Below are 27,473 nucleotides of genomic sequence, written 5' to 3' on the forward strand. Positions count from 1 at the left end.
TATAAATATCACGGATGTGATTACCGGTAATTCGTTCCAGACATTTCAGAAGAAATTAGGTAAGACCTGAGAGAGACTCGCGACGAGGAAACATATCAACGTCATATACAGCCCAGATTCCGCTGTCACGAAACGTCAAATGCAGCCCATCGTTTTCATGGCTGAAAAAGTGAAAAGTATTGTATTCAAAATAAACTATTATTAAAAACCTAAGTCAGCGGAGCAAGACTAGTTATTTATAATGTCTGCTACGTTTTCTGACATGAAATTTCACTCAAAATGCCGTTTATACTTCAGTGTGAAGCGAACGCAATAGTTTTTTGCTGAGAAGATCATGTGAGAGCTTGAACGGCTTGGGCAAGATTGATGTACACACTGAGTGGAATAAGAAAAAAAACTCAGCAATCGCAGAAAAAGAAGACCGTCTCCGCGAGTCTCGTCTCAGGGTAAGACTTATTGGCAGGGTTGGGAAAAAATTTGAAATTCACTCCACAGTAGCCAAACAATGCCAATCCCAGTCAGCGAGCCCAGTGAAACTCACGCCCATCGCTGCTGTAGGCAAAAAGCCTTGAAAATTGCAAAACACACGTTGCTAAGGGCAACCCAAAATTACTGTAGAAAAATGTTCTATTTCCCGCTGCATTTCCCGCATTTAGAGGCTTCATTGACACCTAATCAGATAGTTTCTGAACGTACTTGAGTAAGAAATATATTTTACCAGACTTAAACTAATGCGTAGATAAGACCAAGAATAACGTCTTTTCAAAAGTAGGAAGTTCTTGTGTCTCATGAAATGCATAACATTTTTTAGCGTGACTAAGTAGTGGCCGTATACTCCTAGGCATACTCGGATCATTTTCATGAAAAATTTAGCTTGACAGCAGCCTGGCTGCTGGTTGATATCCATCTCACACCCCCCAGATTGACACTACCGATTTAGAAAATTCATTCACCCAACATAGACTACTTGATGAGCACTGCTTATTGGTCAATAGTAGTTTATGGAACAAGTTGCAGAATGATAATTTTTACAGCACGAGTCGTAAATTTTACGACGAGTGCTGTAAAAATCCAGTTCTGCAACGAGTTTCGTACAACATTTTTTGCAATCTCGTAGAAGACCACTTGAGGGTATCAGAAATTATATCGGAATGCATTCACCATTGTTTTACAATTTCTGAAAAATTGTAGTGTTATGATTCATTACGCAACTCAAAACAGTTGCGTAATGAGAAAGCGTTGCGTAATGAATCATTACGACACTGATTTCAGTTAGGTAATGACTATTCCCACACTGCATACTTCAGTGTAGGGAAGTAGGCCGTTTCATGACAGATTAGCATGATGTAAAACAGCCTATTACGATGAGAAATTGCAAAAAAAAAAAACTCTTACCTTCTTCATACGACGCACGTACCCGGCAAGACTTTGCACAGATTTTTTATTGCTGTTCTGGATTAGGCTTTTTTCAATCTCACCAAAAAAAAACGCCAAGAACCGAAAAGGGCATAGTACACCAAAAAGAAGAAGGAAGTTTGGTCACAGTGCGCATCGTACTTTCGTGCTGTGCGTACACGAATTCTCTCCGCTGTTGGATGTTTTCTTAAAAACTACCTAAAGCAATAAAACAGTACTTTTCAGTGCTACAAAAACAGTAGAGTAAAGTGGGGCAAAAGTTCGAGTGGGGTAAGAGTTCCTTTTTAAGATTTCTAGCTCAATTCAAAACAAATCTTATAAATGTTATTGTAGTTCGAGTGCTATTCAAGTAAGAGACTTTTACTCCAAATATCATAAAAATCGATTGAGATTTGGAAAAATTATGGCTATTTGTTGTTTTTCGACGTGAATATTGTAATTTTTTTTATGTAAAGGCGTTTCTAGGCCTATCATAAGGTTGCTTTGACGTGTATTAGATTTTGCATAAATGCTTGAAAACAATTTTTGGCCCATAGTGGGGCAAAAGTTCGAATCAGCGGGGCAAAAGTTCGACTCATGTATAAAATCACGAAAAAAATTTCAAATTGCCTAAAATCCACATATTATCTTCAAATTTAGTTAAATTTGTCTGATCGTGTGAAAACTGTCACCAAAATTTTACATTTCCACTAAGTTTTGCGAAAAACTGCTATTTTTGAGTATATTACAATTAACCCGGTTTTGGGAAATTTTTTGATGAAAATTTAGTGTGTATTTTTCGGCAAACTTAAGTTTACGGCTGGTGTAAAGTATGCCTGTCATTAAAGGATCGATATTTAGTGTTTTAGCCAGCGAACTTTTGCCCCACACTAGATTCGAACTCTTGCCCCACCGGTGGGGCAAAAGTTCGAATAAGACAATAAATTTTGAAACTGCTATAACTAAAAATGGGTAAATATTTGGACATAAGTTTGTTCAGCAAATTATAGCCAATATGTTGAAGTTTCACTGTATGGTATTTGTTTTGTTTTAACTGCTATTGTTTTCCTGGAAACTTTGATTATACCACTAAGGTCGAACTTTTGCCCCACCTTACTCTACTTTTCAATGCTAAAATTAAAAACGGTACTTTTCAGTGCTACAAAAACAGTATTTTTCAGTACTATTTTTTCTACTATTGATCCCTTTACGATCCTTGTTTGGACCCGTGCCTTCGATTTTTCGTTGGACCCGTTGGCAAAAGCTAGTGGTGGTAATCCTTCTTGGACATCGTCTTGGGAAAAAAACCTCTCGAAGGTCACGTCTTCTTATTCACTAAACATGGTTGCAACAAAAAACAAAAGGAAGAGTGAATCTCTGAATTCACAACTTCCTTCCAAAAAAATGGGATTTAAAACTGCCACTAAACGTGGCAAGAATGGAAGAAAGGACGTTTCTCCGGAATACGAACTTTCTTCCAAGGGTGAAATGAATAATTGTGGGCTTCGTAGCCGTGCGGTTAGTGTTACAAGGCATTTAGCCGCATCGTGCTAGGGGGTGTGGGTTCGATTCCCGCCTCAGGCCGGTAAACTTTTCGTGAGGACTGTTTTCCGACTGTGCCACTGGGCGTTGCATGCTAGTCCTGGAAGTTAATGCTGGAAGCATTAACGTGTCAGTGTCTTTTTAAAATGAGCAATCAGTTCGATGCTCTACACAAAATTTTCGAACACCAAATCGAAGCAGCCTCTAGCCCAGGCTCTTTGATTCAAGTGAGGAAGCAAAGAGTGCCGCCTATCGTGGTCAGTTGTTCAGAATTTGCGGGATTTAGGCAGGAGATCTTGAACTCCATTAGGGGAATCAAGGTTTCCTTCCAAATCGCAAAGAAAGGAGACTGTCACGTTTTGCCGGAAACTCTTAAAGATCGCGAACTTCTTCTCAAACATCTTGAAGAGAAGAATCACAAAATTTTTACTTATGACGACAAAACTGAACGTTTGCTCAAAGTTGTCTTGAAAGGCCTTTCAAGTGACTATAAGTCACCTGAAGAGATCAAAAATGGAATAAATGATTTACTTGGATTTTCCCCAGTCTAAGTAATCATTATGAAGAGTTAGTTGTGTTTGATCCTTCGACCTTGACGCTTGCTCCTGCGGGGCCCGACGATGAGGGCAAGATCAAACATGTCGCGCGTCGGTCGAGTGAAAGTGAAAAAATGCCGCGTTCGATTAGTTCTTTTTGATCTTTCGACATTGACGCTTGCTCCTGGGCAGTGCGTCAAGAAAGCCCGAACAGTCGTCAGTTGTTTTCCCTCTCGAGTCGCGCGCCTATTTTCTCTGAGTGCTTTTACATAGCCGAGCAAACGAGTGAGGCTGAAAGTGGATTGTTGCTGCTTAAGGATGAAGGATCGATTGGTGAGCTCGTTTCATGCTACTATTTCTAATCTATAAAATATGTATGACTGAACCTTTAATCGTTACAACGGTGAGACGTAAATATGATTTTACTTTGAAAGGTTCGTCACTGTGAGTGTCGACATGAACTCTGATTCATAAATTATTTATGTCTAATTTATTTTTCAAATCTCGTTTTTTTACCTTTATTTTTGTAATTAAAAAAAAGACTTTGAATGGTTCAACACTACAAGTGCATACTTGCGAAAGGTTCACTTTATTCAACAAACTTTAAAAGGTTTGTCACCTCAAGTGTCGGCATAATTTTTCTCTACATAGATATTGTTCATATCAAATGAAAATATTATATTTACATAAAAGCATGTTTACATCTCACAAATAATTATTTATCATGGTCTAATCGCTTATTAAAGTGAATCCTGTGACCCAACGATCCTTCCCATTAATAAATATCCCTCCCAGTAACCTTTGTGGAGATGCAGAGGCAAACACGGTCTCCGAATAGCAAAGGTTACACACTAACATTCCTTTCCCCCATGCCACCTGACTGCAAGGACGTGGCCGGCGCCGTTATTGACCATGTATAAATAGAGGCACTGAATTATGCACACTGAAGAAGATTATGGTTAATCCCAGCCGAACTTCTAGGTGATTCTTTGTGCATTTTCACTGACCTCGGCCAATCACGGAATAGCAACCATTGATATGTGTAGTCAGTCTAAGCTAAGCTAAGCTAAGTCCAAGTGATCATTATGAAAAAGAGAACCCAATATGGCATTGTTCGGAAAGGGCTTTCTCAAGAATATTAATTAGTTCACTTTAACAAAAAAGAACTAAATAATATTAAAGCTTTAGAAAAAGCAAAACTTTTGTTTGATGTCCGTGTGACGTGGGAACATTTCTAGAAACCTGGAGGAAATTACCAGAACTCCACTCAGTGCCGTCGGTGCCAAAAGTGGGGTCATGGAAAAAAACATTGTCGCATGGATGCTAAATACATGATTTGTGGAGGTTCTTCTCACGCCAAGGACGTCTGTCTAGTGAAGGAAGATACCACCAAGTTTATATGCTCTAATTGCGGGGCTAATCATAAGTGCCAGGCAGATGAAAAATAATATCCGTTACGATAACGGTCGTTTCCGGAATTTGCCTGGTAGAGTATCGAACAATACTCATTTTTCAGTTAACGATCGCTTTATTAGGAATCATACCCATCAGGAAGATCATAATCATGCTCATTCACAATCTAATTTTAATCCGTCGGGTAGCCGTTCGAATCTTTCAATTTCGAATGTATCAACCCACGGTAAATCCTTTGCCAATATCGTAGCAGGTAATTTTAACTCCCCCCCTATTCGTTCCATGAGTGCCCATTCTACTTGTTTCAAATCAAATGGAAAAAACCCTACCGCCACAGGTAACTCCTACTCAGCTTCTTCGTCTACCAAAAATTCTAATGGGAAATCATTAGATGTACCCACTTCAAGTGATATGTCTGCCTCAGATTTTAATTTTCTAACTGAACAATTGAATCTAATGATTGATGCAATGTTCAAAGCCACCACTATGACTGAAGCAGTCCAAGTAGGTGTAAAATTTTCAAATCAAATTGTTATTGGATTACGTTTTTCTAATGGATCCAAATAATAATTTACATATTTTAAATTGGAATGCTCGTTCTCTGAATGGTAAAATGGACGAGCTGTTTAATTTTCTTATAGTTAATAACGTGCATATAGCAGTAATTACCGAAACGTATTTAAAACCTGGATCTAAACTCAAGAGAGATCCTAACTTTTTTGTTTATCGTAATGATCGACTTGATGGGGCATGTGGGGGAGTTGCAATCATCATTCATAGGCGTATATAGGGACGTTCCGATATATCGAATCATTTTGACCATCCAATTCCTTTTTGCTGTTCGTGAAAGCTCAATTTGATGTTTGTAACAATGCGTAATGTAACATTTTCTACCAATAACACAATGTATAAGGTTTATAACAATGATAAACAAATGTTGGAAAACATTATTTTACTTTTGGTTTTTCGTATGACTTTCTTCCGATATTTTTTGATTCGATATATCGAAAAAAAATATCGAAAGGATTCGAAAACACAATGTTCTTTATTGTTGCGTAGGTGTTGATTATTTTTAGGTTTTTTAACGTCTATGATGATCATTATTAATTACTTTATTGGATAGAAATATAAGTTCAGCCTAACATAACGATTTGAAAAGCCACGAGCAGAAAGAAGGAACTATTTGATGAAACTGATTCGATATATCGGAACGTCCCTAGGCGTATAAAACATCAACTGTTTTCGTCATTTGAAACTAAAGTTTTTGAAACTTTAGGTGTTTCTGTTGAAACACAGTCTGGTAAATATACTTTCATAGCTGCCTATTTGCCTTTTCAATGATCTGGGCAGCAAGTTAATTTGCTCCAAACTGACTTGCGAAAATTGACTCGCAATAAGTCAAAATTTTTTGTCATTGGTGACTTTAATGCCAAACATCGGTCAAGGAATAATTCTCAAAGTAATTCCAACGGCAGAATTTTATTTGATGAGTGCTCTTCAGGATATTTCTCAATTCAATACCCTGATAGCCCTACATGTTTTTCCTCTTCTAGAAATCCATCTACGATTGACTTGGTCTTAACCGACTCTAATCATCTTTGTAGCCAACTGATTACTCATGCTGATTTTGATTCTGATCATGTCCCTGTTGCATTTCAAATATCCCAAGAAGCGATTCTCAAACCTATCAGCTCCACTTTAAATTATTTTCGAGCCGACTGGAATATATATGAAACGTATGTTGACTCTAATCTTGGTGTTAACATTTCTTTAGAAACTAAACTTGATATTGACAATGCTCTTGAAACTTTAACAAATTCCATTGTTGAAGCCAGGAGCATTGCAATTCCAAAATGTGAAGTCAAATTTGAATCTGCGATGATCTTAAAGTCTTGATCCGTCTTAAAAACGTGAGGAGAAGGCAATTTCAACGCACTCGTGATCCTGCTTTGAAAATTATATGGCAGGATTTGCTGAAAGAAATCAAGAAACGATTTGCAAATTTAAGAAACAAAAATTTTGAAAACAAAATTTATCAATTGGACCCTGGCTCTAAGCCCTTTTGGAAATTATCTAAAATCTTGAAAAAACATCTGAAGCCAATACCGGCATTGAAAGAGGAAAACAAATTATTACTACTAACTTACTTATTTGGCTTTACATCAATTATCTTGATAAAGCCTCGCCAACAATTATTCGCCAATTCACTCGGTTCATGGCCGCTTCTCTCCATCCTCGACTGTGACCCACGCTCTCCAGGTCCTGGTGCACCTGGTCAATCCACCTAGCTCGCTGCGCCCCACGCCTTCTTGTTCCGACCGGATTCGTAGCGAACACCATCTTTACAGGGTTGTTGTCCGGCATTCTTGCAACATGCCCTGCCCAGCGTAGCCTTCCAGCTTCAGCTACCTTCACGATACTGGGTTCGCCGTAGAGTTGAGCGAGCTCGAGGTTCATCCTTCGCCGCCACACGCCATTCTCCTGTACGCCGCCGAAGATCGTCCTTAGCACTCGGCGTTCGAAAACCCCAAGAGCTTGCAAGTCCTCCTCGAGCATAGTCTACGCCTCATGCCCATAGAGGACTACCGGTCTTATGAGCGTTTTGTACATCGTACATTTGGTGCGGGGGTGAATCTTTCTTGACCGCAGTTTCTTCTGGAGCCCATATTAGGCACGACTTCCGCTGATGATGCACCTTCGTATTTCCCGACTAACAATGTTGTCAGCCGTCAACAAGGATCCGAGGTAGACAAACTCGTCCACCACCTCGAAGGTATCTCCGTCTATCGTAACACTGCTTCCTAGGCGGGTCCTGTCGCGCTCAGTTCCGCCAACCAGCATGTAGGGGGACTGGGGGTAGTTTGCCCACGTTAAGGAGAACAGCGATTTTAGATGTGAAACACATTATTTTATGCTCTTTTTTTATTATGGTCGGATAGACAAACATGTTTTCTACCAAATAGTAGAAACAGCTATTCATTCTAACTTTTCTGGGGTTTATAAATTAATTTTTTTAAAATGCTTGCTTAAGTGCATATGCATTGTTTTGCGGGGTAAAACGCCCCGCTTGAGTTCGGCGTTAGCCATGCTGTGAACGAACGCACAGAATCATGCTTGTATATGTGTTGCATACATCCGGGCGTTTGTTCAGATGTTATTGTTCAATAATAGATACATGCTGATGCGAAAAATGTACATTTGTAAGGTTCAAATTTTTGTGTAACTTCAACGTGGCCTTACGTTTGGTAGAATTTGAATTCAAGCGGCTGTTTTGGTGTTATGAAATAGGGGTGGGCGTTTTGCCCCCAGAGTTGATTAAAGTTTAGGTCCTTCAATAAGCTTTTTGAGGGCAAATTTAACATATATTTTGCAAGTAATACAAACTATGAGAGTGCACAAGTTGGCTCTCGGCAATAGTTTCAGTAATTTGGTTTTTTACGACCTAAAAAATGACTTTGAAAATCGCACAAAATTGCAGTTCCCCTACTTTGTTTTCGACGCATTCACCATTATCCCGACTCTTGTTGCTTCGCGTTTTAGGCGGGTGAACAAATCTGCCACCGTTTCAAATTTTCTCCCAATAATATCCATGTCGTCCGCGAAGCAAACAAATTGTCCGGATCTCGTGAAAATCGTGCCTCGACTGTTAAGTCCGGCTCTCCGCATAACACCTTCAAGCGCAATATTGAACAACAGGCACGAAAGTCGTAGTCCCCGACAGGGCGATGATATCGTAGTCCCCGCCGAGACTCGAACGTACTGGAGTGTTCGCCCGAGATCTTCACGCAGTTTTGCACACCGTCCATCGTTGCTCTGATCAATCTTGTGAGCTTCCCGGGAAAGCTGTTCTCGTCCATGATTTTCCATAGCTCTACGCGGTCGATATTATCGTATGCCGCCTTGAAATCGATGAACAAATGGTGCGTAGGGACCTGGTACTCACGGCATTTCTGGAGGATTTGCCGCACGGAAAAGATCTGGTCCGTTGTCGAGGGGCCGTCGATCTAACTAATTGCGAAAAAGCTCAAAAACTTGCTATGAAGTTTGAAAGCGTGCACAACTTTAATTTAGGACTTACTAGTCCAATTGAAAATCAAGTTACTCAGGACTTCGAAAATATTCTCAATCAAGAGAACGTTTTCGAAAATGCCTGGGAGACTGATTTGGAAGAAGTGAGTACTATTATAAAAAAAAATCAAAAATATGAAAGCCCCTGGCGATGATGGAATTTTCTACATCCTCATCAAGAAACTTCATTTTTAGTTGATACCTGGGAGGGAGAAACCAATACAAAATATCTGTACGTCATAGTGAGCCGAGATTCCGCTGTCACGAACTGTCACTGTGAGCCCAGATCTCAAACATTGAACTAACATGAAAAAAGCGCGTAACTGATTAAAACACATTTTCGTATTTCTTCAAAAGTGATAAAAATCGAATGAAAATCATTTCATGCACATAACGCAAGTAATGTCACGTGAGCACCATTTAATCTGATTGAACATAAAGCATTGAAAAACGCATCGTTCTACTTTTTCATTTGAAAATGAATTTTTAGTGCCTAGAAAACTGTGGCCCTTTTTTCATGTTTGTCAGGAAAGATCGAAGGTGCACAACAAAAGGAAACTACCGATTTTCTCGAAGCCTGCCTTGATTGTTGTTGGCAAGCTGGAGTTATCTTGCAGTTCAAAATAACGTTGTCTTATATTTCGTGTGTAGTATCGGTGCCTCCCTCCCAGGTAGAGTTACTGCGCACGTACTGCAGCCTTAGGTGCAGGAGCCTCATTGCTTGCAAGCGCACGGGAGCACTGTACATTGTGAGACCTCTTTTGGTGCGCCTCATTTTTCTTGAGATGTGTCTCACTGCGGTCTCATGCGCTCCGTCACATGTGCTGTTTAAAATTCAGCGCAATAATTGAAGTGATTACAAAAGTTTTCAATGAGATTTAAAATTGTAACTCTTGGATCGTGAGTCTTCGACAATATCATGTAGCCCATCTAGACACCTGCATAATGAGGCGAAAATAGTTGTAGAAGCTCTACGTTACTAAGCATTTGTTTCACAGCTTGGATACCGATGGTGAGCCGTAGCGCCGAGTAGCGCATGAGACGAGTCTCCCAGAGAGCACAACACCTAGCGTAGGCTTTTAGAATTTTCGTGAGCCTACTTCTAGCGCAGCACACTAGGATTCCTATGAGCTGAGAGACGGTTTGATTGGAGGCTCGTTAGTACATTTCTGTGCTCCTGAGATATATGTAACCCTACTCCCAGGTTGATACTAGTGGTCCCGGCAAACTTCGTCTTGCCATCAAGTAGGCTGTAGAAAAACGCTATGGATCGTCCTATACAAAATGACAGTTCCGTTCCCTCTCGTTTTCCCTACCTTTCCGGTGAATATCCTGGGATTTTTATACATACGAACACGTCGGAACCCTTGAGGAACAAAACGGAACAATTATCATTCAAATGCGCTGACCCGTTTGTAAGCCATTTCGTGACATACAAACATCACTCCATTTTTATTTATATAGATATTTAACAAATGTTTTCAATTAGCATATTTTCCTGACAAATGGAAAAATGCTAAGGTTGTTCCAATTTTAAAACCAGACAAAAATCCTGCAGAAGCTTCAAGCTATCGTCCAATCAGTTTGCTTTCCTCCATCAGTAAACTTTTTGAAAAGGTTTTTTTGAACAGAATGATGGCCCACATCAACGAAAATTTAATTTTTGCCAATGAACAGTTCGGATTCCGCCATGGACATTCGACCACTCATCAACTTTTACGTGTAACAAATTTTCCAACATACATTGTTAGAATTATTCAAAGTTATCTGTCAAATCGTACACTTCAGGTTAATTATCAGAACTCTAGATCTGAAAGACTTCCTGTAAGAGCTGGTGTTCCCCAAGGCAGCATTTTGGGTCCAATATTAGAGTAAGGTGGGGTAAAAGTTCGACCTTAGTGGTATAATCAAATTTTCCAGAAAAACAATAGCAGTTAAAACAAAACAAATACCATACAGTGAACCTTCAACATATTGGCTATAATTTTGCTGAACAAACTTGTGTCAAAATATTTACCCATTTTTAGTTATAGCAGTTTCAAAATTGATTGTCTTATTCGAACTTTTGCCCCACCGGTGGGGCAAGAGTTCGAATCTAGTGTGGGGCAAAAGTTCGCTGGCTAAAACACAAAATATCGATTCTTTTATGACAGGCATACTTTACACCAGCCGTAAACTTAAGTTTGACGAAAAATACACACTAAATTTTCATCAAAAAATTACCCAAAACCGGGTTAATTGTAATATACTCAAAAATACCAGTTTTTCGCAAAACTAAGTAGAAATGTAAAATTTTGGTGACAGTTTTCACACGATCAGACTAATTTAACTAAGTTTGAAGATTATATGTGGATTTTAGGCAATTTGCAAATTTTTCCGTGATTTTATACTTGGGTCGAACTTTTGCCCCGCTGATTCGAACTTTTGCCCCACTATGGGCCAAAAATTGTTTTCAAGCATTTATGCAAAAACGAATACACCTCAAAGCAACCTTATGATAGGCCTAGAAACGCCCTTACATAAAATATTGAAAAAGATTTTATCTTCAATTGGTTCCATGTAACGAAAGTTTGACCAAAAATTACAATATTCACGTCGAAAAAAAAACAAATAGCCATAACTTTTCCAAATCTCAATCGATTTTTATGATATTTGGATTGAAAGTCTCTTACTCGAATAGCATTCGAACCACCGTGACATTTATAAGATTTGTTTTGAATTGAGCTAGAAATCTTAAAAAGAAACTCTTACCCCACTCGAACTTTTGCCCCACTTTACTCTATACAATATTTTCACATCTGACTTACCTGAGTTACCTCAGGGATGTCAATAATCTTTGTTTGCGGATGACACAGACCTCTCCGCCAAAGGACGAAGCCTGCGTGTCATCTGTAGTCGATTGCAAAAAAGTTTGGATATTTTTTCTTCATTCTTGCAAAAATGGAAGATTTCTCCTAATGCTTCCAAAACTCAACTAATAATATTCCCACATAAACCAAAAGCTCTTTATTTGAAACCTTCAAGTAGACATGTTGTCACGATGAGAGGGGTTCCAATAAATTGGTCAGATGAAGTTAACTATCTAGGGCTCATGCTAGATAAGAATTTAACTTTCAAAAATCACATTGAGGGCATTCAAGCTAAATGTAATAAATAGGTAAAATGTCTCTATCCCCTTATTAATAGAAAATCAAAACTTTGTCTTAAGAACAAGCTTTTGATATTCAAACAATTTTTTAGGCCAGCCATGTTGTATGCTGTACCAATTTTGAAAATGATTCTGAGACTTCCTCCCTGGTATAGTACCAATGAATTACATAGAATGTCCAATGTTAAAACATTGGAACAAATGTCAAATAAAATAATCAATAATTTAGGCAAAAATCGTTACAATCTTCTGTTGCCACGATTAATGCGTTAAGTATATGTTTAGGTTAAGTTAGGTTAAGTATATTTGAAGCGTTTTTTTCTCTTATAAACAGGTGAAATTAACTCACCTGTAAAAAATCTGAACTACTACGGCAAATGAAATGTAATATGTCGTTAACAAAATGTTAATAAAATCTTAAATTTGTTTTACCAAATTAGGATGATAGTGTTCTCTAATAACACAGAACACCTAGATATAAGAAATGAATGTAATGTTTGGAATGATACTAATAAAGAATTAAAAAAATAAAAAAAAAAATAAATAAACAATAATTTTAACTGGAATCAATATACCGTTCCACCTGGATGGATGTTCCAACCAAAACCGGTGACGGATAGGTAATTACGACGTCTTGATTACTTCCCTACTAGGAAACGAAAAATTGAAACCAATCGAATTGCTTCAATGGGCTATTTTGGGAAAACAGCTCTCCTTATTTGGTCGGTGCCTTTCGCATGTCCTTTTCGCGTAGTTCAAACAGATCCTATGACGCCAAATATTTCACAGGAAATTTTATATTACTTAAGCGTTTCGAAAACAATTTCAGAAGAAAATCCATTATGACACCCGAAACGGCTAAAACCAATACATTGCCTTTTATGAGATTTACGTCTAAGCGATTTCAGAAAAAAAATGCCGATCGAAATTTGATCCGACGCTTCGAAACGCCTCAATAAATACAAATTGCACAAATTGAATTGAACGTTCCATTCAGATCGGGAAATCATACACCCATTCAGCGGATCACTCATTCATTGACGGTTATGGACACGAAAACGAGTGTCTGCTGGCGTATTTGTATGCGCAACACGAGTATTTTCATTCGATTGAATTCGTAATCGAATTTGCAGGAATTTACTCACTGGAACGGTTTGTGCTCGAGTACCTGCGTGGATTTTCTGTTGACTTTTTTTCTCTTATCATCCTTCAAGTAGGATAGGAAAAATGGTACTCGACCAGACTATTTAATCTGCACGTTGTCGAAACAGCAATCCATGTAGCGTTCCCATAGAAATGCGAGATTTTAACCTTTTTTTGACCTAAACTGTTTTTTTTATGTCGATTTTCAACAGATGGGAGAGATGGAGGGCCGTTGACATAAACTTAATTTTCAACTGATTTTATTTCTCTCTTGGTTTAAATTTTGAACGACACTACAGTTTGTCTGACTATCTATAAATTTTTAGACTCTTTCGGTACAGTTATTGACTGCTTACCGTTTTGTTTCAAACTCCGAACAGACTCATATTCCGAACACTTGGTTTTTGTATGACGATTTAGTTGAAATGTTACACATCGTAATAAGATGCTTTTCATCACACAAATCTGTCATGAAACTGCCTACTTTCTTGCACTGAATTATGCAGTGCGGTAATAGTCTGTATCCAACTGAAACCAGTTGTGTATTGACTATTACGCAATGCCTTCTCATTATACAAAAAAAAAACAGACTGGCAAGCCCCGTTGGATAAATGTACGACTCGTGCTGTAAAAATGATCATTCTGCTACTTGTTGCGTAAACTACAATTTTGCAATTTCTCATCGTAATAGGCTGTTTTTCATCACGCCAATCTGTAATGAAACGGCCTGCTTTCCTGCACTGAAGTATACAGTGCAGGAACAGTCATTAAGCAATGCTTTCTCATTACGCAACTGTTTTGACTTGCGTAATGAATCACTACACAACAATTTATCAGAAATTTTAAAATGATGGTGAATGCATTCCGATATAATTTCTGATACCCTCAAGTGGTCTTCCACGTAATTGCAAAAAAATGTTGTACGTAACTCGTTGCAGAACTGGATATTTACAGCACTCGTCGTAATTATCCTACGAGGCTTGCCGAATTTATGACTCGTGCTGTAAAAATCACCATTCTGCAACTTGTTGCGTAAACTACTATTACATATTTGTTACATTTGGCTTGAATGCCCTCAATGTGACTTTTTAAACTTAAATTTCAATCTAGCATGAGCTTCTGATACTTAACTTCATCTGACCTATCAAAAGTCCAAGATACTCATCTTCATCGTGACAACATGTCTACTTGAAGGTTTCAAGTAAAGAGCTTTTGATTTACGTGGGAATATTAGAAGTTGAAACGCTTCCAAGTTAGGAGAAATCTTCCTCTTTTGCAAGTATGAAGAAAAAATATTCAAACTTTTTTGCAGATGACACTCAGGCTTTGTCCTTTGGCGGAAGACATGTGTCATCCGCAACCAAAGATTTCGGACATCCCTGAGGTAACTCAGGTAAGCCAGCATGTGAAATTATTGTATAATATTGGTCCGAAAATAATGCCTTGAGGAAAATCAGCTCTTACAAGACGCCTTTCAGAATTTAGAGTTCTGATAAAAAACCTGAAGTGTATGCTTTGATAGATAACTTTGGATTATTGTATGTTGGAAAATTAAAGTTTTTTAATTGTACAATCAAGCTTTCATGTCCAATCTTGTCGAATTCTTTTTCTATGTCTAGAAGAGCAAGATCAGTACAATAGCCTTCAGATTTGTTGGAGTAGGTCTCTAATTTTGAGATCTAGTAACGTCACGTGATTGAATTTAAATGAATGCATTGAGGTGAAGAGATACTGCAAAGTATCTAGAAAACTCGATTTGCATTTTCAAAAAGACAAATCATGTGATCTCTCACACAATCCGCAACTGCGAGATTTGTGTTAGGAGAAACAGAAAGGGCCATTGTGACAACCATCCTTGCACTCTAGCAACCTTATTTGCATTGAAGGTACACAGATCTTGGATCCGACCCTATAAAATTGTTCGAAGTGGTGTTAACTTTCCAGCTTACAGAAAAATGAAGCAACATAAATCTCATCCAAGCTTAACTCGAATCAATCCAGACAAGTACCGGGCGAAGCAGAAGCATGCTTCCCAGTAAAGTTTAATTCATTTTGCCTTAGAGAGCAAAACTAAATCACCAATCCTTTTTGCACGCTTATTCAATCACCATCTCTGTTCGAGGTGGTGGGTGTCAGTCAGTCAGCTACAAACTCACTCGTCCTAGCATCGAGCTCCAGCCAGCATAAAAAATGGATAAAGCATAAAAAGCGGAACAGTCAAGTGCCTAACGAAGCATTATGAGGAATAAGGGAAAAACTCCGGCTGCTCAACCTCACACTATTAGCTGACATTCCCCGGTGCTGCATATAAAAGCCATTAAATCTAATGAATAGCGTCAAACGGTGCGCAATTCGAGTTCCGGTGGACGATCCGGAACTGGGAAGAGGTGCCTGTCCATGGAATTGCCTAAGACCGACGGGACAGCTTTTTTTCTGTTCCATAATTTTACTTTCAACGTTCACTCGATTAGCGCCAAAGCGCTGACGGTAGCTTTCATCTATTGTTTTTTTTTTTGCGCTTGGGTTAGTAGCTCTACCTAGGGTTTTATTTATTTTTTAAAGTATCGATAAAAAATCACTCCATTGGATCACAAAAGCATATTAAGCGATTAACGGGTACATGCTTATGGAAAATTGTGTGAAATTTTATGCCCAATAGTGTTCAGCAGTGCTCAACTTGGGATAGAGTACCGCTTTGACTCGTATTCCATTTAATTTCACGTTGCAAAAAATCACAATCTAGTACATGACACTGAAGACGGCCTAACAGGTGAAGCCGAAATACGCGTATCTATCAAAGGGTACAAACTCTAGTGGAATTAAATAGTATAGTACTCAATTCAGTAATCATTTAGTTATGGAAAATATAGTTATCCTTCACTTAGTTTTACCAAATAACGTTATGAGTTCGATATCTAAGGCAAGTGCTGTAAAACTTTCCAAATAATGATCCATCTACAGAAAAAGCACACTTTTGAGCATCATGTTGTCTTTCAAAGAACAAAGATTATGCGAACTCAAATCTTCCCGTCTCTTAAGCTCATCGGATTCAATGACACTAAAAATGCATATTCAATTAGCAGCTGTTAGAACGATATGCACTCAAGCTGCATAGTTTTAATTAGAATTAACGCTTTGTCAGCTGAACAGCTTGAGCTAGATAGCGGGACGTCATCATCACGGAATTAATTCTAACGTTTGCTCTTTTGCATTGTCTCACTCTCTGCGAAAGGGAGCAATCAACTCCTAGCGAAACTCAATTATTCTAACAACCATATGAAAGCACCCGCAGTTAAGGGATACTGTTGAAATTAAACTCTCCCTTTTCCATTTTCTCATTACAGATAACTTCAAATTTGGACGTTTTCATCCGGCGCTTCAACGAAATCCAATACTGGGTGGTGACCGAAATCGTGTCGACGTCCAACCTGACCAAGCGAATGTCCCTGGTGAAGAAGTTCATCAAACTGGCTGCTTTGTAAGTTTGACTAAGCTGGTTCTTCCGTTTGATGGTCGGCATTAAATTCTATCCTCCTTTTTTCACCCCCAGTTGCAAGGAGTACCAGAACCTGAACGCATTCTTCGCCATCGTAATGGGCCTATCGAACATGGCTGTGTCGCGGCTGTCCCAAACCTGGGACAAACTGCCGTCAAAGTTCCGAAAGTTGTTCACGGAGTACGAAGCGCTGATCGATCCCAGCCGGAATCATCGGGCGTATCGGTGAGTTTTGAAGCTGAGAAGAAAAAAAAAATTCTTAAGGACCGGTGGTTCTCAACCTGAGTACCATTCCTTTACGCCTCAATGATAGCTAAAAGTTACTTTTGAATAGGGACGTTCCGATATATCGAAATATCGATATTTTGCCTTCGATATCCGATATTTTGGTATCGATATTTCCTATTCAATATATCGATGATATCGATATTTCCTTTCGATATATCGTATACTAATACATATATGGAAAACATTGGAGGATGTTAGTATTAGCATTAACATATTTATAAAACGAAGCCAAATCTCTAATTTTCAGGACCACTTATATAGGAAACCAAAAGCTCTGAGCTAAAAATTTGATCGATTGCTCATCACCAGCAATCAATCGGTCGATCAAATTTTCAACGCGAACGGTTGTCAGGTTCTCTAAATCTGTGTATCTGTGTGTCTCTTACCTTGCAATTTGTACAAACTAAGTGAATTTCACCGTAATCTCAACAGCTGAACAGTTCGGTGAAAAAAACACCGTAATTTCGTCGGAATTCTACGGATTCCGGTGAATTTTTACCGAATACTGTAAAAAATTACCGTAGTCCGTTAATTTATTTCACCGAACTGTTCAGCTGTTGAGATTACGGTGAAATTCACCGATATCCGGTAAAATCAGCTTAGTTTGTACAAATTGCAAGGTGATTATAAAACAAAGCCAAACTTAGAATTTGCCTATTTCCTATTTACCTATATTTAAATTGCCTATTTATCTATATCTTTCTTTGGAAAACTTCAAAAATATTCGTCTATCATGTTATTCATTCGTGATTATTATAATCGCCGTAAATTTTTGAATATCGTAGTAAATATTAATGCTTACAAGAATTTCCAGGGTGATTTTCAATATTGGCTGTACAAGCACATAGATTCGATCAGATCAGATTTTTAATCTGAACAATTTGTACCCAGCTAATTTGCAAATCGTTCAAATTAAAAATGGTTCAAGCTTCATCTAGCTAATGGAATGTTGTGAAACGAAACGAACCAAAACAAATCAGCCAATAAGGTAACAAGAGACACGTTTTGTCAGTAAGTAGAAGCTCAAATTAAAAAATGAACCTGTATCGTTGTATTTTAAAAGAAGATATTTATATGAATTTCTGTCAAAATTGCAATAATTTTGAGTATGGGGCACTTGTAGCTTTTGTTAAGTGTGCCCAACGAACCCATTTAGTTTTGCTGTGAAACGTTCCGTAACGTGTTTTCCGTATTAAACCGTTACCCAGCAAAATCAAAGTGAATTTTTTTTTTTTTTTTTTATATCTTTATTTGAGTGTATTTTAACACACGAGGGCTAGTTCTACACTTTATCAAAGTGAATTGTTGAGCACACTTTTGTTTGTTGCAAGAGCCCTATATTCAATTTTATTTTTCGAATCTTAGGGAACTAAACGACAGGTCACTTAACGATATAGGAATTTTGCTCAAATCAAATATATCATATGATATTCCGATATATCGATATTTTGAATCAATATATCGGTGGTATCGATACTTTGATTCGATAATCGTATCGAAACAAATATCGATACTTCGCCATATCGGAACGTCCCTACTTTTGAATAAATGAAAACCGAATTTATACTACATTCGGTTTATTTATTTATTTAAGGTGAAACATCTCGGAATTCAAAGATGGCCGGCACAATGGCCGACTTGTGCCCCTACTCACGTTTTCAAAGGCACTAAACTGGAGAAATAGTAGGCAATCGTTTCCGATCTTCTTATTTTAAGCTTTTTGCTAGTGCACAAAGTCAAAATAAAAAATACACTGCTGTTGGATGTTTTCTTAGTAAGATTTGTGCCTTTGAAGTTTCAGTGCAATCTTGGAAGTTGTTTCCAAACTGTTTCACCTTAAAGCAGTGGCGCGGGAAGTGGTAGGACTACGCACAAAAATACATGGATAGGACAGTCAAAGGATTGGCCTAGCCACGATTCAACAAAGAAACAAGTTCAGCGTATAACTCGAAAAATAAATTAAACTACAGTCGACTCTCTATTATTCGATATCTCGTATTTCGATATCGAGTTAGAGAACCTTGGAGAATGTTGGTTTTCATGGCTACCTTGATGGTCGCTTGAATCGCATTTGCACTGGTTTTGTATTCTATGGCCACGGTGCTGCAATTACCGTTATTATCAAATAAAATATACCATTCAAACGGCAGTCAGCAGTTGATTCCTGACGTTGTTCTGCACCACTGGGCCGATTTTTGAAAAAATCGTTAGTCAGAATTTTGATTTACGCCCTTTTGAAGTTTATATGATAGAAATCACACGAAATATGCCACTTTAACTTGTTTAAACAAAGAGATTATAATAAAATTTTGTAATTTCAATTCTTTGTATGGTTTTAGATATTGAAAAATATATTTCTCGATTACTTTTTCAAATCGACGTAAGTAACTATCATACGGTTTTGAGAAAACTAATTGAGAAGAATCACAACCTGTCTTCTAAAACTGTTTAACATTTTTTCTCCGTGTACATCGCTCAAATTTTGCATACAATCAGATCGCGTTCAAAAACTAGGTAGTTTCTATTATTTTCAACAAAAATAATTATAACAAAATGATAAGCCGTTTCATATAGTTACTTTCGACGTTTTTCTACCAGTGTAAAATCGGCTCAAGTAGTGTTTTGTGTTGATTCGTGGTTAAGTCATTTTGTCTCTCTATACAGCGGGGCGGCGAAAGTAGTGGTTAGGTTGCATAAGTTGAAAATCTTACTTTCGTAGTTTTGTAAATCCGGAAATTAAACGTTCTAAAAGTGAAAAATCTAGTTGGGTAGGAGCGGAACATGTAGAATTTCGTCTGCGAAACACGTAGGATCATTAAGTAAGTTTATTCACTTTTTTGACTTGAGACTATTTGAATAAGTTTTCGAGATTTCTCTAAAATTTTTCTCGACCGACATTTGAATAGGGCTAATGCTATGTTTAGTTATTACTAATAAGCCAATACACGAAAAATGATATCTACCAAATTGACGCCTGTTGGTGATTTTAGAAAATTGACCAAAGCATTCAAATTTGTATGAAAAATTCTTGGACAGGATATGCAGATACGCCCTTTTGAAATGTATGGTAAGAATATGAAATATGGGATATGGTGGATTCTTCTCCATCTGTAATCAATCAGGCGCATACACAATCTTTACACTTTTGCGGTTGTTCTTATTTCATTCAATTTAGCAGGTTGCATAGAAGGAATGATTAAAATTGTATTCAAATGTAACGCAGAATTTTCCAATTTCAGATCCCCTTTCCTCCCCCACGTTCCAGCTTTTGAATGGAAAATGTATGAACCGTAACACTACTGAACCTCCTCGTTACGTAATATTTGAACGATTCCAAATTTACACGTACACATTTTGTCTATACTGACATTGAAAAAGGACCAAAGTATAATTGAAATATACGCATTTCAATATAGCTGAACAATGACTGTATCAAAGTTGACCGAAACACTCGAACATCACTTATCTTTATCTATATTATATATTCATACATACATACTTCTATTCTAATCTGTTCTATTCTATTCAATTATACTCTACTTAAATTTATTCTACTCTGATCAACCCTACTTGCTCTTATACAAATTTTTACAAATGGACAAATGTAATGTAAAAATTAACAACTGCGCGCAAAAGATTTGAACAGTACTCTTTCGATATTTGTACGGCTTTTTAGCGCTCCCAGCTCTGTAAAAAAAATGCTATGCACAGATTCTGACTCCTAATGCGTACTTCTCATATGATCCATAAAAATGAAGATTTGAATTATTATTTCACAGTAAGTCCAAATAAGGGTTTCAACTTATGATAGTTTTTATGTATTTTAAGGAACTTAAGCATTTTGTATTAAATGCTTTTCATTTGAGCTGGATCCTCGTTTTAAAGGTAATTTGAACAAGTTTGTCGAGAGCTGGGAAGAGCAGAGTCTGACAAAATCTTCGAAATATCATAGCTCGCTAAACATTACTAAAGGACCTATGTACAAATGAGAGATTCTCTCCTCTCGCTCTCTTTCAATTATAACAGTGGAATACTAAAGCTTTTGGGAAGTTTTTCACTATAGATCGAAAGGCAATTTCCTTGACTAGCGTTTCATACAAAAAATGCAACAGATGAGGTTAATGTGACTCAGTTATTGATTAAAGAGAAAGTAAACAAAGAGAGCATCTCAATGTTAGATAGGTCCTTTAGAAAAGTTGAGCGAGAAACACCATGTTTAATGTAAAAGACTGCTGCAATGCAACTGGTCGAGGACTAGATTGACATAATGAGCTGGCGTCGGAGTCTGTGCATAGCGCTGTTTCACAGACCTGTCAGCTCTATAAAGTCGAACAAACATCGAAAGTGTATCGTTCAATTCTTTTGCGCGCAGTTGTTGATTACAACATTGGCATTTGTAAAAATATGTATAAGAACAAGTGGGGTGGATCAGAATAGAATAAATTTAAGTAGAGTAGAATTGAATAGAATAGAACAGATTAGTATAGAAAAGAATTATATAGAATTGAATTGAATATAGAATTATGTAGATATGTTCGAATGTTGCGATCAACTTTGATGTTCAGCTATATTGATGTGTATATATTTCAATTATACTTAGGCCCTTTTATAATGTCAATCTAGACAATATGTGTACTTGTAAATTTTGTGCGACTTGCTAAATTGAATGAAATACGAACAACCGCAGAGGTGAAATGATTATGTATGCACCTAACCGTTGATTATAGATGAAACGGAATTCACCATGCAATATTCTTTCCATACACTTCAAAAGGGCGTATCTGCATATCCTGTCCAAGAATTATTCATTCATATTTGAATGCTTTGGACAATTTCCTAAAATCACTATCAGGCGTTAGATTGTTAGATATAATTGTTCGTGTATTGGTTGATAAGTAATAACTAAACATAGCATTGGCCCTTTTTAAATGTCGGTCTAGAATTTTTGTTTGAAAATGTTTTTCAATATCTAAAACTAGATAAAAAATCAAAACTTTACATTTTTGTATAATCTCTTTGTTTAAACAAGTAAAAATGGCATATTTTAAGTGATTTCTATCATATGAACTTCAAAAGGGCGTAACTCAAAATTCTGACTAAGGATTTTTTTTCAAAATCGGCCCAGAGGTGCAGAACAACGTTGGGAATCAACAGCTGACTGCCGTTTGAATGGTATATTTTATTTGATAATAACGGTAATTGGAGCACCGTGATGGCTCGATACTTCTCTAACTCGATAGTCGCTTCGATATCGAGTTATGGAGAGTTGACTGTATTTATCATCTGCTCAATATACATACAAACTCGATAAACATTGTACCTATTCTTATGGAGGATCGATTTGTCATGGTATTCGCCTAGTAAAGCGTGACATGGTTTGTGCATGACCCCCAAAAGTTCTGGCTCGTGAGAATAAGGATTGAGAATATCTATAGTGAAAATCCTGGGAAACCAACTGTAATAATTGCTACCAGAAACTTATTTAGCAGTTAGAAAAAACATATGGAGCAGACGTCTATAACTTTTCTGAATGAATCAATGGACGATTTCTTAAAGATATCTACTATCAACCCAATATATGTTCTAGAACAAATTGACGTGAGCATTCTTGAAAGTAATTCCTGCGAAGTTTCTGGAACATTCATAGATTTTGATTGAATTGAGTAGAGTTGGATCCGTTGAATCTGTTGCATGCTCCTTGTGAGCGAGCGACGGAATCCGGATCCATTGTGTCCGGTTTGCGTTTTGCGGAAGAAAAAACGAAGTGTGCCGGTGAAAAAAAAAAAACAAACGCGTCAGTAGTGTTGGATCCGTTGAATCTGATGCATGCTCCTTGTGGGCGAGCGACGGCATTCGGATCCATTGTGTCTGGTTCGCGTTGCGCGGAAGAAAAAACGAAATGCGCCGGTGAAAAAAAACGCGTCAGTAGAGTTTGATACGTTGAACCTGTTGTATGCTCCTGTCGAGCGAGCAACGAAATCAGTATCGTGTCTGGTTTGGATAGCTCACGTATTCATTTCGAATTATATATTTATCGTTTACCAAAACGAATCCTTTCCCATATCCAGACTCCCAGTCAAGGTATTTAAAAGGGAGGTAGATCAATGTGTCAAATAGGGCATTCCGCCATATTGGAAAACAATCAGACAGCCGGCTGGTTTGTTATGCTTCATCAGGTCAGCAAGCCTTGAGATCTTAGCAACATGTTTCCCCTTAAACCACTTCGCTTTGTTTCCTGTCAATCAACCGCAGTTTGAGAACTCTGTTTTCGAACTACTTTTTTGAATTATTCAGTGCAGATCACACATTTTCATTACAAGAAGCTGACTCGATGGTGATGTAATTAAAGACCTTAATATGTAATGTAAATATTTCTCTCAGTAACATGATGTGAAAACAGTTGTGGCACAATAGCACACCTATGTCAATTGCAGTAACTGTAATCGCTGGTTGTACTGCCCATACTCGAAAAACAGTCCCATATTCTATGAGATTTCCTATATCAATGGAACTGTTGTGCGAGGATGGGCAGTGTATGTACGGTTACATACTATAAAAATATTTAAACCTCATGATATATTTTTGCACATTGCAGCTGTTGCAGTTCATGCAAGTGGGTAGAATTGAATTTTGTACACATTAATCGAAGACTCAAAGAACAACAACTATATTTTGTAGCTTTTTCTGGTACAACAAATACATTTAAATAATCTGCAAATAAAAATCAGTGTTGACGAATATAGGATCAACTCCGAAAAACGATCAAAATGAGAAACCATTTCAGCGACTTTCATGCTCTATTTTGTCTGTTACCGTTGCAAGAAACAGTCTGAAAAGAAGAATATAGTTTTGTTACCAATCATAACCACCTCCATAGCTCAAAACTTCGTTCTCAATTTGAAATAAAACCGAGTAAAGCTTAGTGGCCAATTGATGTTTCAAACAAGCTGACATTTTCTATTTCTATCAGATTGCCAGTAACAGAATTAGTCCTTGTAGGTCCTTTTTGAATATAAATTTCGTTTCAATGGACAATCACGACATTCTAGAACTAGATAATTGAAATAAGACATGGATTTAAACCAGAAAATACGCTTACCAACCTCTCTACTCGGAATCTGTCTTCGCTAGAGCACACATTTTCAATTTGTTTTTGAAAACATAATAAAATAATCATTGTGTCATGGAAACGAGATCAATCAGCGGAGGGGAAAGGAAGAGCCAGCCAGCCAACTCGCCAGCTGCCATTTTCTACCCCCTCGCTGCTTATCATTCCCCGCATCCACTGACTGCTTAGATCAATGTACCTTTCTATAAATACCTTGCTCCCAGTGTTTTCTTGTGGAAGTGCAGAGGACTCCTCGGCTTCTGTAAAGCAAGTAAGACGTCAACATTTCCCTCCCATTCCCAAATTGACCTGCATTCGGACGCAGCCGGCGCCGGTATTGTTTATTATAATAATAAGAGCACCAGTATTTACACATTGAGGATGATACTGATCCCGAGTAGCGTCTGTTGGTTCCCTGTGTAAGTACAGCTGTTCTTGCAATAACGGAGTAGCAACTGCGGGCGGTCAATCATGCTCATGCTCATTCATAGATTTTCATTGAATTATCAGAAGATTATTGAAGAATGAAGTGGCTATTCCCTAACCTCAAATCTACCTGTATTACGTTTAGAAAATCATTTAGAAAATCATGAATTTTCAAAACAAATGCGCATCTAAGTAGTCGGTAATAGTTCAATCAGTTGATTTCAATCATTTAATGTTTGCATTTAATCGTAAGTTTGCCAATTTTTTAGTATTGTAAAACAGGTAGAAAGTGAGGTTACGAGTCGCTCCTGAGTGTGACGGTGCTAGCGTGACAACACTAAGCGGTACGCTTTGCTTCAGCTCATTCGTATCAATAGCCCATATTTCAACACGACGAAGTGATTGTGTGGTAGAGTACGTGGCTTTCAATCGGAAAGTGTTTGGCTTGAACCTTGCTGTTTGTTTTTGTCTTGCTGTTTTGTTTTTGTCGATCATGAACGGATGCGCGTGTCATAATATTAGGCATTTGATTCATGATTCCGAGCAATCAGCAACAGAAACATAACACTTGTGTTGCGTTACGGTAATCTCAAATATTATGAATCCAAATCATGGTGTACTTTCATAAGATAGAAACACACTGGAACCATGATATCATAATCTTGTTTTTAGTTCCAGATTTCCCATGCAGAGATTCCAAATAGATAATAGATGTTAAATCCTATGAATTGCCAGTGATTTCTTCAAAATTCTTGAATAAATCGAGCATTTCCAACGACCTTCCTATTAACATTCTAAATGTTTTAGTGGAATACCCAACTGACAATGTTAGCGCTATAATCCTCGATTATTTGCTTTCTGCTCTATAATAGTTAAATACAAAGCAATCAAAATAAAACAATTTGCGTTAAAATAGCTGTAGCTGTTATTTTAGGTTTGAAAGTGATACTTGAGGATTCTAAATGATATTTCAATGAAATACAGAAATTTCCGTTTGCAATTCAAAATTAAGAAATTGTGTTGTGCCACGATCAACTGATGGGTTCTCGGATGGATTGAGAGGATTCTTGGCGAAATTCATTTGGAATGCTGACGTATTCCTGGGGATTTCCAGAGAGATCCTAAGAATTCCTAGTTGTTTCTTGAAATTTTCTAACGGGATCCTGAAGGTTACTAGTGTTATTATAAGGATGTCTTGGTACTCCACACGAACTCCTGGATTTCTAGTACGATCATGAGATTTTTCAGCGGAATCTTTAAGCAGAATGTGAAGATTCCTAGTGTGATGTGATTCTAATTAATACTGATGATCTTAATAGACTCTATAGAATATCTCAGATACTTATTAAATTACTACAAAATCAAATTTTACGTTAAATAGTAATCCATATTCACTTTTCTCTCGCTACCTTGTTATGTAGATATGAACAACATTTTTTTTTTTCATATTATTATAATTGTTTTTTTTTGTTATGCCTTTCTACTCGAGACCTTGGTTAAATTCATTAATACAGATCATTCCATACCAAGTGTCCACAGAAAAGTACATCGACCATCACTAATGTCGATCAAGTTTTGGTCAAATGTACATTCCCTTGAAAAACGCATAAAAAAAATCGAAAAACCCCTCATCCTATGCGACCACCTCCGTGATAGTAAACTTTTTATCCTAAGTAATCCTTATCCCGGTAATTCAACTTTATGGGCTCTATAATAAGCCTATATTAGCCAGCTTCTCAGCTAAGTGAGCAATCCTCGCTTAAACCAGGCCGCCATCGGCACATATAGTTTAGAACTCAAATTTTATGTCACTGATCGCTAGTATATGCTTAAGCTAAAGATCAGTCGTTTTGGTTTCTCAAATTAGTGGACCCCTCGTACGCTAGCTAACCAATCAGTTTACAAAAAAGCCCATTTTGGATAAATCATAGGTAACTCTTTAATGAATGTTCGAATCCTCTGAGCAGTATCTCAAATAGAGAAACTTTAAAGTAGATGGAGTACCGTGTACCTTTTAATTCCGCTCCTAAAGTTTCTCTATAAATCATAGGTATTTCTTCACGTGTTATGTTTCATATTTCCTTTCGAACACATTGCAAAGTTAGTAGCATCGTATAGAGGAAGGATGTAGCTTTCATAAAATGAATTTGAATCCAAACGGCGGTCAATACACAAGAGTGTAATTTTGAGTTGAAAAATATGGCGGCCATCTTTGATTTCGATGTCATCTTGGTTTTGAATACTGTAATATCTGCTTAAGGTAAAAAGCAAGTGAACATAGCCGGCGGCTGTTCCGTGAAATTGTAAATAATAATAAATGCGAGTAATAGTAGTTGTGATAACGATGTACGAAAGTACATACGTAAACAAAGAATCGAACAAATGTTATTGTTATGACTGGACTATAAATAGCGAAGCAATAAACCTAGCTGGGTTGTATTTCTATCCAGTGAACTGAACAGTGATCTTGTTAGTTATTGTACATATCAAATACGTGAATGATCAGGTTCTTTCATTCTTATCTTTTTCTTATTGGCATTTTGTTCACATTAAAGTCTGCTTCTCGCTATTTTTCACATGTATGTCGGGTAAGGCAGTTCAAAATTTTGTTTGAAAAGTTAGAAAGTCAAATATCCCAGCTTTCTAGGTGGTGATTTAAAGGTGGCTCAAAGACAATGTAGTTTTATATAGAAATTACTATGGAGAAATTTTGAGAAATGTTCCAAACACATTAGTACTGGAATGTAAGTACAAACATATAATCGCATAGTAAAAACTCAATCTTCAAACCATAACAATGCAATTTGCTGAAGAGAGAAATTCATTCCGATGGATAGCAGAATTCATATGTCATTAATGAATTTATTTGTTACTTTTTAGCCTCATATGAGACTATTCTGAAACATCTAA

General features: G+C 37.3%; 1 protein-coding gene across 10 annotated transcripts in view; it reads left to right on the top strand.

Moving 5' to 3' along the window:
* The window catches only part of LOC5573236 (rap guanine nucleotide exchange factor 4), a 1,027,655-nt gene that overhangs the window by 987,460 nt on the left and 12,722 nt on the right, over positions 1-27,473 (top strand). For all 10 annotated transcript variants that reach the window (XM_021840357.1, XM_021840363.1, XM_021840360.1 and 7 more), the window contains 2 exons: positions 16,590-16,723; positions 16,796-16,966. In XM_021840357.1, the coding sequence (XP_021696049.1) occupies positions 16,590-16,723; positions 16,796-16,966 (305 nt within the window). The remainder of the gene's footprint in view (positions 1-16,589; positions 16,724-16,795; positions 16,967-27,473) is intronic.

Source organism: Aedes aegypti, chromosome 2 (genome assembly GCF_002204515.2).
Source record: "Aedes aegypti strain LVP_AGWG chromosome 2, AaegL5.0 Primary Assembly, whole genome shotgun sequence".
Lineage (NCBI taxonomy): Eukaryota > Metazoa > Arthropoda > Insecta > Diptera > Culicidae > Aedes > Aedes aegypti.